This window comes from Rhinopithecus roxellana, chromosome 4, assembly GCF_007565055.1.
Source record: "Rhinopithecus roxellana isolate Shanxi Qingling chromosome 4, ASM756505v1, whole genome shotgun sequence".
Taxonomy (NCBI): domain Eukaryota; kingdom Metazoa; phylum Chordata; class Mammalia; order Primates; family Cercopithecidae; genus Rhinopithecus; species Rhinopithecus roxellana.
Window position 1 is genome coordinate 126,720,231 of NC_044552.1, and position 13,190 is coordinate 126,733,420.

Consider the following 13,190-nt stretch of genomic DNA (forward strand, 5'->3'; position numbering starts at 1 on the left):
AACATAACCAAAAAGCATACAGATGTATTCTCTAGAGGTCTTTGTTTTTTAGGTCATGAAGCGCCCGGACTTTGGGCTCTAATGTAATTTATTTGTATTTTCAACTATTATTCATAACTTTTTTCACTTTTTTATCACCTGTGCCTCCTTTGAGGAGGAGAGCCTAGTGAGGCAGAGTGAGAGGCAACAAACAAAAGGTAGAAAACAAAAGTATATTACAAAGTAGAGACAAAGCCTAAGTATTCGGATTAGATGCTCTAATGTAACCCAGGTCAATGCAATTTCACCTGATTTTCTGAATGTCTCTAGAGGGGAAAAAAAATAATGGTGGTCAGAAGGATCAGTTGAAGTCTCATTCTTTCAAACAAAAAATTAATTTTAGGACGGGTTCAGTGGCTCACTCCCGTAATCCCAGTATTTTGTGAGGCTGACGCAGGAGGACTGCTTGAGCCCAGGAGCTCGAGACCAGCCTGGGCAACATAGGGAGAACCCTGTCTTTACAAAAAATTAAGAAATGAGCTAGGTATGGTGGCATGCACCTGTGGTCCCAACTACTCAGGAGGTTGAGATGGGAGGATCGCTTGAGACCGGGGAGGTCAAGGCTGCAGTGAGCCATGGTCATGCCATTGTACTCCAGCCTGGGTAAAAGAGTGAGACCCTGTCTCTCTTACATACACACAAATATATATATATATATTTAAAACAGCTTTTTAGGAGAGAAGAAAAATAGCATCATGAAAAGAATGCTCCATGAGTATCTTTGTGCTTTACAACTACATAAACCATTAATGGCCCAACACTTGGACAGAAGATGGGCCAATTGTCTTGAAGCAAGTTTGAGTTTACTTATTGAGTACTACTTTTTGATGACTAACATCACCATTGTTTATGTGTAGTATCTCATTCAATTCTCCTAACAGTTCTGTGGTGGGGGGCAATTATCCCACTTTATGGATGAGAAAACTGAGGCTTAAGGAGGTGAAGTAATAAGCCCAGGGTCTCATGAGCGTCAAGTGGAGGAGCCTGTTCTGATTCTCAAGGCTTTGAACTATGTCATGGTGTTCCCTTGAGATAAGTTGCATTTGAAGGCTGGACCTCTGCCATATTGTGAATTAATAAAAAAAATTCTTTCAACACCCCCTAGGTGGTCTCCTGTTTCTTTCTCACCCACAAGCATTCTTTTATGTCCTTCCCACACTGCTCAGTGACCCTAGAGAAACTTGGGTACTGTAGGTGACATTAAGAAAAGAAGCTATTTCACCTGTTTTTGCTATCCCTCACAGATAGCATAATGCTTGAACCCAGGTTTTAATGTTACTAGCCAGATAAAGTGGACTTTTTAAGGTTTAGGGGCTGCTTTCTTGCATTTGAACACAGTTGATCTCATTCATCTCCAAAATAACTTGCCATGTAGAGATGATTAACCTAATCTTGATTGCCTGAATTTTAGCCTATATCACAAATACTGAAAATTTCAGGAAGGGAAATATATTTCATGTTAAGTCCTCAGATCATCTTTAAATGGCAGCAGGCATTTCCACCTACATGCTGGCCTTGTGTCTAAGGAAGTTATCCATAAATTACTTTTTTTGAAGTAACTTAGGAGGTGAGTGGTTACAAGATTACTATGAAATATGTTATTTTGGCAGAAGCTCAAATGAGGCCTTAGAGAACAGGATGTGGTTCGTTCTAGGCTAAATCTGTCTCTTTATTAGGTGGGTGAAATCGGGCAAGTCCCTTAACCTCTCCAGTCTCAAAAACTGTAAAATGTGAGGGTTGGTCCGGATGTATTTTCAACATCTTTCCAAACTCTAACCTTCTGGGATTCTTTAGGCTCCACACCTGAAGAGAGTAATTAAAAGTAGGACACATAATTTTTAATCAAAGCCAAAACTTATTTCAAGACAGTGTTGTTATAATTAATACTCAGAAGTTCTGAAAGATACTTAGATGAAAGCTCAAAAGGAAAGATGATCATGGCTTAGAAAATTCAGTGAGTAATTAATTGCAGATGACTAATATTCTTCTGCCTGTTCCCCTCTCCCTTCAGGAGCACAGGAATAAGAAAAGCAATAAAAGCGACTCCAGTTCTTCCTGGTATACATACCTAAGAAAAACAGCCAAAAGACATTTCTGGTGTGATTTAGCATGTCGTTTTCTATCCTTGTTAATCACCATGAAATAGAACCTGCTTAATATCTAACACTACCTCTAACCTCATTTGTAATTCCGAATAGTGTAATAATGTCCTTTGTCAGTGGCATCAAATAACCACAAGTTTCATTTCGCACAGGAGGTGGTAGTGCTTCATTTCTCCTGCTTCTTCAGTTTTTTTTTTGCAAGATTAGAGCAGATGTTTGGTCAGTCTTGTAACCAAGTGATTGTTTTTTTCTAATGGGGGTGCTGGGCAATGATAATGAAAGTTCACAGTTCAAGTGAAAGTTTAAAGTAGGGAAGCATCGTCAAAGGTGGGATCACTAGTCTCCAGCGTGGGGATCAGACTGCAAGGCTGGTTAGAAGCTAGTTGTTCATCTTTCTTCCTGTTTCCCGTATCAAGAAACTAAGGCCAGAGAAGTTAAGTCCCTTGCCTGTGGTAGCACAACAACAGTTCAGTGGGAGAGCCAGGACTAGACTCCAGGGCTCCTGATGGTCAAGTTCAGAATCCTTCTACCATGCCACGTTGCCGCTTTTTACGGTACCTAGATGTCGAGAAGAAAAAAGGAAAGCAGGTAATTTGCAAACTGTGCCATCCTGCTAATCAAATTCATTGATTTTTGTGTGTTTGACTTCTGCTTTTGACATGAGATTTAAAGGTCTGGTTTTGTACATTACAGCGTATACAGGATCTAAACAATCTAATTGTTACTTTTAGGAGAAAAAGAAAAATTTGTGGAATTAACCATATTTTCTTCACAGAGAAAAAGTATTTGCATTTTTGGGTGAGCTCAGAATACATGCTCTTGACATTAACATTAAGTATACTAATAACAACTCCTAGTGATATACTCGTGTGGTGTGTGTGTTTGTGTGTAAGTCAAAGTAAAACCAAATGAATTATTAAGACAGGATGAGAAGAGCTAGGAAGCGAAACAGGCCGGATCAGAGTCTGTCAGGACTCTTGCGTCAGCCAAAGGCAGCTGCACCAAGGTACACCGGGATTCCTACCACCGGAAGTGTTTTCACGCACCAGATTCCCTAATAGTCTGGTATGAGCCTAAAGTCCACTTCAGGAGGGCTCCTTCCTAGTCATGGTCCTTTTAACTCAGAGTGAATGGAAGCGGTTTTGCAGGGGACCTAGAAAATTGATGCTAGCCTGCAGGAGCTCTAGAATAATTTTTTTTTTTTCTCTTGACCTTCCTGGAGAAATATGGAGACAAACAGTTCTGGAGCACAACCAAGGTGATGGAATCCCTCTCAAGTAAACCTAATCTTTTAAAAAACTGTTAAAATTGTATTCATTTTCTAGGACTTCACTTTTTTACTCAGTGGTTCCAGATTAGTACAGATTAATTCACTTCATACTTTTTTTTTTTTTTTTTGAGTAAACCTAATCTTGTAAAATTACTCCTAAGGTAGCTTTTGACCAATTGAGCTAATAGCAAAAGTGGAGGCATTTGTGTGTCCCTGTCTTGAGCACATTGTACCTGCTCTCACGCAGAATCCAGGGTGAGATGTATCTGAATTCCGGTTTTATCACTTCCTATTTGTATAGAAACATAGGCAAGTTAGGTAATTTCTGTGAGCCTGAATTCCCCCATATATGAGTTAATATTTTGCCATAATAATGGCAAAAACTGCAATTACTTTTGCACCAACCTAATGGGTGAAGAACCTGATGTACAGAAGATACCATACACCTAAATGGTAGTGGCTATTTTGGCCTGTCTAATAAATAATTGAATTCATAGAGAAGAAGGAATAGATTGAGGTGTGTGGATTTTTCTAAGTAGTACTGAAGTTTAAAGGTTGAGATGTATTGGAAAGGGAAAAATGTTAAAAAGGATTAAAAAAATACATATATGTTCACTTCCTAAAAACTCCAAAGAATTGTTATGACACTGTAAGTAGACCTGAATTGTTTTTTTGAGACCTTTTTTTTTTGTAGAGATGGGGTCTCATTATGTTGTCCAGGTTGGTCTCAAATTCCTGGCCTCAAGCAGTCCTCCCTCCTTGGCCTTCCAAAATGCTGGGATTATAGGCATCAGCCACTGTGTCCAGCTTGGAGCTGGATTCTTATTGCTGGTCCCAGATGTTGTTGAGTTAGTAGTTTGCACTGTAGCAAAGTTGTTATTTTTCTTTTAGAATTTGTTCCCCGTTGCATTTTTCCTTTTAAGTCAACTTTTAAAAGAATCAGAGTTTCCTTAGAAATTGTTTTCCCACATGGAAGTGTATCATTAGAACTTAATATCAAAGGCCCCTATCCCTTGCAATTAACACAAAGCACCTTCCAATCGGATGCTCCGCATCTATTGGGAAGTCAAAGGATAATAAGTACATCGCTCTTTCAATGAAATTATAATGTGTGACAGGCAATGCTTGAATGATGCACTGGCCCAGAGTTAAATATTGAAAATCCACCAGAAGACAAGTTGACTTAGAATTATAAATAAGTCTATGGGCTCTAGTTATAAACAGACAATGTTAATTTTCTACTAAAATACTGCAGGTAAAAGCGGACAAGAAAATGTCCTGCTAAAAGCTGAGCATGAGGTTTGAAACAACTGATCCCTTCGTTCCCTGAAGAATGGAACTTTAGATTCGGAAAATTAAATGATAGAGATTGTTCACTATAGTCTTTCCTCTCTGGTATAATGGTCGGCACTCTGTCAGCAAAAATCAAAAGTAATTTTCCTGCAATGTCTATGCATTGATTTCCCGCTTTCCCCCAAAAGTTAATCTCATGGTCTCTGTTCTCACACTTTTTATATTAAAAAATTTCAAAATGAAAATCAACTTCCTTTTCTTATGATTATATAACATAATGTTCATTGTAAAATACACAAATGGTGAAATGTATGAAATTAAAATTGTTTGACAATAACTACCACTGATATTTCAATCATCATCCTTTCACGGTTATCTTTATGATGTTATTTATTGTGTAAGTTTTTTCTCACATGCAGTCTTTTCCCCCCCTCACCTTATCTCCATAACCATTTTCCAAACAATAGTACAAAAATAGGAAATCCATACTTACAACTTGGTGTTGGTACCTCTTCGTGTCTTTCCCCATGCTCATATAACACATGGAAACATAAGGACATAAATGTATTTTGAGTTCTATTGTTCTATAAATAATAAAAATCATGTAGTACTATGGTTTAAAACATCTTCACAGTAGAATTCTAGATTTTCTTTTTTTTTAAATTTTTATTTATTTATTTATTATTTTTTTGAGACGAAGTCTCACTCTTGTCCCCAGGCTGGAGTATGATGGCCCAATCTTGGCTCACTGCAACCTCTGCCTCCCGGGTTCAAGCAATTTTCCTGCCTTAGCCTCCCGAGTAGCTGGGATTATAGGCATGCACCACCACGCCTGGCTAATTTTTGTATTTTTAATAGAGATAGGGTTTCACCATGTTGGCCAGGCTGGTGTCAAACTCCTGACCTCAGGTGATCCGCCCGCCTTGGCCTCCCCGAGTGGTGGGATTACAGGTGTGAGCCACCGTGCCTGGCTGGATTCTAGACTTTTATAAATTTCTCTCTAGCTTTTTTATGGCTGTCTAGCTCTCTCCTAATTCAACAGCAGTTTTTCTTGGCAGCCTGCCTTTTAAAGGATTCATGTGGCATTCAACTTTGTTTTTATAGAAGCCATTATTTTTGAACTCATTTCATCAGTTTGATATAAAATGTGTCTGATTGGAATAGTAGGTGCAACTAGTTAATAGCTTACCAATTCTTGGTAAACATATAACGAGAGAAAAGCTCCCCCAACCTAGATAGAAGCCTGCAAGTTTCGAACATTCTGCTTCTGCTGTGGGTTTTACAGAGGGTTGGGAAAACTTTTATTATATACATAATTGTTTCCCACTATTTGTACCTGGATGGTGGAGACTACACGTGCTCTTCTGTGTCTCCTCCATTATTATTCCTGTAATATTATCCAGATATTCTTTTACATCTGTGGTTACATGGGGAAAAAAGGATTTGTTGAAAATGGCCAAACTTACTCTTTACTTATTAACTTTGCATATAATGTACTTTAAAGGATGTTCTGATACCTTTCTCTTTACTTATATTTTGATGTAAGCTTATTTGATGTGTCACATATTACGTGTTAAACCTCTTGCATGTTTCACATTATGCTGACAAGATGTAGTTTTTCCCTTAATATATGTCTGGTTTTTTGGATCAGAGTTCTTATTATCAAGTCTTAGTGTTTGGCTGTGCAAATGTGTCCCTTCTCTCACCTCCCCAAACAGCTTGGGCAATACTGCCAAATATTAGATTGGTACAAAAGTAATTGCAGTTTTTGCCATCAAATGTAATGAGAAAAACCGCGATTACTTTTGCACCAACATAATAACTTCATACTCTTTATTGTATCGAGTATGCAGTCTACAAATTAAGTGAAGTAGCAGACCCAGGGTGCCAGTGTCTGGAATTTGGTCAGCTAGAAGGCAGGTTGGTTGATATTGTAAGTACAGCATCTCTGGAGTCAAGTATAGGGGAAGTTAACTAAGTTGTAAGGGACGGGCTGGGACCACAGCCCAAACAGATAAAGTGTCAACTCTGAGAAAATCACGAAGGGATGAGTCAGAAATTCAAGTGTAGAATTCCATGGAGAGAGGGGATCATGGGTCTAGGCAGAGAAGCTGCGCAATGGGGAGGATGGAAGCTTTGTTTGACAAATCTATATGTCAAGGTCTAAACACTAGGCCTTAGAAGTAGATAAAATAGCAACAAAATAACGGTATTTAATACTGGAATCATTTGGGGGGAAGTTGTATCCCTAGGATGGTGAAAGGGCATGGCAGGCCATGCAGAATTGATAAATAGCTTTTACTTTGTACTCTCTCATAAGTTATTTAGGTCTTTACAAAATGTACCTGCTTTGTCCAAACCTTTAAAGAGGTCAGAAGCAAAAAACAAGTGAGAGGTAGTGACGATGTTCATTTAGTGTCTGTACAGCTCGTCTGTTCAGTAATTGCTCAGTGAAGTGGAACAGGAAGAAGCTGATGGCCACTTGGCTGCACTCACTCTGTATGAACTGGTTTCTTCTATTTTATGATCCTGGATTATCTGTCTACAAGTAGTAGTGGAAAAAATAAATCCGTTAACTCCATGTGGTCTATAGCAGATCCTGGGGATTGAAAAGTACAAGGATTCCTAGCCTCATCGCAAGAAAAAGGTGACAGAAAATACTAACCTTATAGTTTGCCACCAGATCATCAGAGTCAATGGATAATACTTTTTTCCCTTATCTTTCCCACATTTGATTATGAAAAATAACTACAAGAGGTGAACAGAAAATTCTGGAATTTGTTTTTAGAAAGCTCTTACTGCTGTTTATCTGGTATGTTGTGACTATTTCTAGGGAAGTGTCATTTCTGTGGTTGGATTGGCACTTTTTTTATATGATTTACTATTTCTTCACTGATCTTTTTTTTTTTTTTTTTTCTCAGTGTTACATGTTACATAACGTACAAAGGAAACCTGGAAAATCTTAGTTAAACCAATTTAAGAAGTGTTTTATTTTTAAGAATGGCAAAACTAAAAGAAGCAGAATGTGTTTGATCTGTGTAAGTCATGTGAATGATGGACTGAGTTTAAATGTAGTTGCTTTTTCTGTGTATATTATAAAGACTAGAGCTTTTGATTAAAGTTCCAAAATAAAGAAGCAGTTTGCCTATAAAGTCACGGCTGATTAGTCTAAAACAAAGCAGAAACATTATCCCCTTTGAAGAACATTTACGAGTAAAGGGCTCAAGGATCTGTTATTACAACTTGTCCCTCAGATATCAAAGTACCCTAGGAACCCCTCTACCGTGATGTCTTTTGGAATAAGCTTATGAACCACATAAAAATCTCACTCATAGACAGTTCTTAGATGGTATTAGAATGTGTTTTATTGTAAAACCAGTTAACTTCATAGTCACACATAAGCTGTAAGCTGTCCCTTGCAATTTACTTAGTACTAATGGGGATGTCATTTACAGTAATAGCTCTCTATTTTCTCTAATTAAAGGGCTCTTTGTGGTTTAATTTTATAATAAAAACATGCATCTATGCTTTCATAACTTCTTTTCACTTGCTTTGTTTTTACCCTTAGATTTGTTTTCAATTTCAGCTCAACACATTTAAAAATTGTCTATTCAAAGAAATTGGTTAAAAAATTGTAGGTGTTGTATTAGTTTACTAAGTATGTTTCCCTCTCCCACAACAACCAGAAAAATGATTCTTGTTTTTATTTGCTTTTTTATTGTGGTAAAATGTATACAATATAAAACATAATTTTACCCATTTTAAAATGTATATTCAGTGATATTTAGTCCATTTTTTTCTTTCTTTTTTTTTTTTTTTTTTTTTTTTTTTATTATTTTGAGACAGAGTCTCGCTCTGTGTCCCAGGCTGGATTGCAGTGGCACGATCTTGGCTCACTGCAACCTCTGCCTCCTGGGTTCAAGCGATTCTGCTGCCTAAGCCTCCCAAGTAGCTGGGATTACAGGTGTCTGCCACCACATCTGGCTAATTTTTATATTTTTGTAGAGATGGGGTTTCACCATGTTGGCCAGGCTGGTCTTGAACTCCTGACCCCAAGTGATCCACCCGCCTTGGTCCCCTAAAGTGCTGGGATTACAGGTGTGAGCCATCACACCCAGCATTTTTTATTTTTTTTTACAGCATAACCCATCACTGACAGATGTTTTTTGATTGGATAATAAATGGAGAGATCTGAGGTTACTCAGAAATACACTCTTAAAAAGACTTTGAACACCGTATGTTAGTTGATGAAATAAGAATATAGCCAGGCACCTTAATCTGCTATTTCATTTTGTTTTCCCTCCCTGAAAAGAGCTTTTATCATAATTTACTGTTCATCAATTCATTAATTTAACCAATATTTAAGACTCTCTTATCTGACAGTCTACCTTAGTAAAAAAAAAGGAAAACGACCTACTATCTAGGGATCTTACCTTTAGACTTGTGTGTAGGGTGTTACACAAGAAGACAAGCAATTATAATATATTGTGGAAATGTCTAGAAGGGCAAAAACTGGCGTGTAAAATGGAAGCCTAGAAAACTGGAATGTAAAATGTCTAAGCCTCTATGGCAGAGACAAGCAAGTTTTACCAGAACTTGGTGAAGAGTGAGAAGGCATTTACCAGCTGGCAGGCCTAAGTGGGAGCAGAGTAGTCATGCTGAGCAAATAGCATGTCCCAAGGGGTAGCATTTGGAGCCACCAGGGTGTCAATGGTGAGTGGCAGAGGATTTGCAGTGGTGGTGCTCTGACGTGTGTGTGAAGAAGATGGCGGGCAGGCTAGAGAGCAGCTGGGAACATCAGGATGGACCGGGTGCCCCTGATACACTGATGTTTCCAAAGTGTAGCCTTTGAGATGTTCCCAGTTGTCACTTAAGATGGGAGTAGGAGGAGAGAGAGCAGCTTGGACAGCCAAATAAGTTTGAGGCAATGTTCAATAAAAACAAGCTTGCTTTCTGACTGTAGGACTTCTGACAGCATCATTTTACTATGTGTATTCCGATTTTCCTAGGGTGAGAAAAGACATGAACTGTTTCCTAAATGCACTGATGGCAGAACAATTAACCACTCCCTCCACCCTCATTGGAAGTGTTGCTGCAAGCCTTGGGGATCCATTAGAATATTTTATTCTTAAGATTCTGGATCTACTTTCACCCCATCCTCTCTATATGGATGTTTTTAATGTGTTAAACATTTCCAGAAATCCTGATGATATCCAGCGATGGAAGTCAAGAATTCTTAAGCCCATATAGTCTCCTCACACTTAGTTTCAATCTCATTAAAATATGTACTAAATGTACAAATGTCACATAGATCCATACTCCCTTTATTGTGAAAAGCTGTAAATAAAACATATCCTAGCTGTTTCTTGTTTTAAGTTTGTTTTTTTAATGACTGATGAATCAATTAGAATGGATTTTTTTTTTTTAATTTAAAAAAGAGATGGGGTCTCACTACATTGCCCAGGCTGGTCTCAAACTCCTGAGCTGAAGCAGTCCTCCCATCTTGGCCTTCCAGAGTGCTGGGTTTATAGGCGAAGAATGGAATATTTTCAATGTTGAAAGGATCTTGGAATTTATAGTTAAAACCCCTTGTTACTATTGGACATAGTCCAATAGTAGAACAAATAGCTTATTTAGACAATGTAAAAACATATCCTCTGTGGTGGGATTATGGAGAATTAATTTTCTTCATCCTTATTTGGATTTTCTATATATATTTTTACAATGAACACTTAACTGTGTATTATAAAAATGTATTAATAAAGACATTAAACTGTAATAAAAATGGGAAACCAGCATGAAAGAATGCTTCTGAAAGGTTGCAATTCAAATTATGTTACTAGGCATATCTTTTGCTCTGGTCAAAAGAAGTTTGCAATCACAACATACTATTCATTATTTTTTTCTCTTTCATATCCCAGTGTTTTGTTTAGTGCTATATCTTCAGTTCTTAGAATAGTGCCTAGGAGTAGGCTTTCTTCTATATGCTGCAGCTTTTTATCTGTTTGTTTTTCTGTTTTTGAGACAGGGTCTCACTCTGTTGCCCAGACTAGAGTACAGTGGCATGATCTCTCCTCACTGCCACCCTGACCTCCTGCGATTAAGCAATCCTCCCAAGTGGCTGGGGCCATAGGCATGTGTTACCACACTTGGCTCATTTTTTATTTTTATTTTTGTAGAGACAAGGTCTCCCTATGTTGCCCAGGCTGGTCTTGTAACTCCTGAGCTCAAGTGGTCTTTCTGCATCAGCCTCCAAAAGTGCTGGGATTATAGGCATGAGCCACCGTGGCTGACCAGTATATTTTCTTTAGTGTTTAACTTTATTGAGGCATAATTCATCTATGGTAAAATGTAGACATCAGTGAATGAGCACAAATGTGTACACCTGTGTAACCACCAACCTAGATCAAGAAAAAGCGCATGTCCATCATCCTAGACAGTTCTCCTGTGCCCTTTTCAGCCAAGTCCTGCTCTCATAGCCCCCTATCCTGATTTCTGTCACTGTAGATTGTTTTAGCCTATTATTGAACTTCATTTAAAATGAAATACATGTGTGCTTTTGTGTCTAGCTTTTAAGTGTGTATGTCTGTTTTGTTATTGTGATGTTTTTGAGGTTCACCTGTATTTCTTGTATCAAGCTAATTTTTTTATTACTGATTGTATGAAAATACCACAGATTGTCAGTTTTTCTATAAATGGGCATTTGGCAGCTTTCCAGAATTGAGTTAACGTAAATCGAGATTTTATATAGATTTAGATTTTTCTAAAGTAAAGAGATTAAAACAATAAAAATGAAATGTCAGTCAATTTTTTATCCACTCAATTGATCTCTAAAGGATGAATATAATTAAAAGGTAAAAATTACATAATTTCAACCAGTGTTTATGGAACATCTGCTGCATTCACACTCATGAAATAGTTGAGTAAATCTCTAAACAAATTTGTTATCTAATAATGTTGATATGGCTGGTATACAAATATAATACAAGACACAATGTGATAAACACAATGAGAGGAATATATGAGGAATAGATTACTATTTGTATTCAGAGAAGGAAACAATCCTATTCCTTACGAAAATGATTATATCATTAACTTAAATAGCAGAGTTGGTAGAAAAAGACACTTAAATAGGAGAAAGACTAGGAATTTGTTTTTATTATAAACTGAAGAATAATAAATGGCAAGAATGAGGAAAGGGGAAGAAAATACTGAATGAGAATGGAATAAACAGGAGCTAGCAAACTAGAGGTGAAAACACCATTAGAGAATTTTATAAAAGGTTGATTTGGCCAAGTACAGTGACTCATGCCTATTATCCCAACACTCTGGGAGGCTGAGGCAGGAGGATCATTTGAGCTCAAGAGTTTGAAACCAGCCTGGGCAACACAGGGATTCTCTGTCTTTACTCGGGAGGCTGAGGTGGGAGGATCCCTTGAGCCCAGGAGGTCAAGGCTGCAGTGAGCTGTGATTATGTTCCTGTCCATCAGCCTGGGCAACAGAGCAAGATCCTGTCTCAGAAAGCAAAAAAAAAAAAAAAAAAAAAAAAAAAAAAAAAAAAAAAAAAAAAAATTAAAACCTTAAAACCTAAACTTATAAAACCTAAAAGGTTTATCTCTGATTTGACAACCTGAAGCAGAAGTTGTTAGCCTATGGTCCATGAACATGAATCCCTTAACAGGTAAAACTGAGGGTGCCTATGAACATGGACAGAAACAAAATTGCATATTTATTTTCACTGTCTCAAATTGAATATTTCTTTAAGAATATAGGCTGTAAAGGCCAGGCATGATGAGTCACGCCTGTATTCCTGGCACTTTGGGAGCCTGAAGCAGGTAGATTGCTCTATCCCAGGAGGTGAAGACCAGGCTGGGCAACATGGCAAAACCTCGTCTTTACAAAACATACAAAAATTAGCCAGCCATGATGGCATGTGCCTATAGTTCCCGCTACTCGGGAGGTTGAGGTGGGAGGATAGATCAAGCTGAGGAGGTGGAGCCTGCAGTGAGTTGTTGATCTTGTCACTGCACTTCAGGCTGGGCGAGAGAGTGAGACCCTGTCCAAAAAAAAAGGAAAAAAGAATATAGGCCATAAACCACAGTAGTATTTAGCAGAATCTGTTACTTTGTCACCAATGGAGATCACAGATATTTTCATATCACAGAGCAGTTGTTGCAAATATCTTAAAGCTATTTGTGCTTATAACTAATTTGAAATTATGGAGATCATGAGAACTATCATTTGATCTTGTTATTGAATGCAACAGTAAAGAAACCCATGTGTTACAATATCACAATTATTTTTAACATATTGATAACAGATGAAATTAACTCCTTTGAAATGGTTATCTTGATTATTTTATGCATTTAAAAACTTGAAGTCTACCAATTTCCCCAGACTGACACAGGGGGTTCAGGGTACAAAGTTTGAGAAGTCTTGACCCAGAGACATTTGTGGGGATCCAGAGGCTGTGATACCTCCAGAGT

The 13,190-nt window shown here is 37.7% G+C and overlaps 1 protein-coding gene across 1 annotated transcript in view; it reads left to right on the forward strand.

Annotated features, from left to right (window-relative positions):
* The first annotated feature begins 2,375 nt into the window (after positions 1–2,375).
* The window catches only part of ARHGAP18 (Rho GTPase activating protein 18), a 177,264-nt gene continuing 166,449 nt past the window's right edge, over positions 2,376–13,190 (forward strand). Inside the window, exon 1 of the mRNA XM_030928932.1 lies at positions 2,376–2,729. Within this exon, the coding sequence (XP_030784792.1) occupies positions 2,704–2,729 (26 nt within the window). The 5' untranslated portion in view covers positions 2,376–2,703. The remainder of the gene's footprint in view (positions 2,730–13,190) is intronic.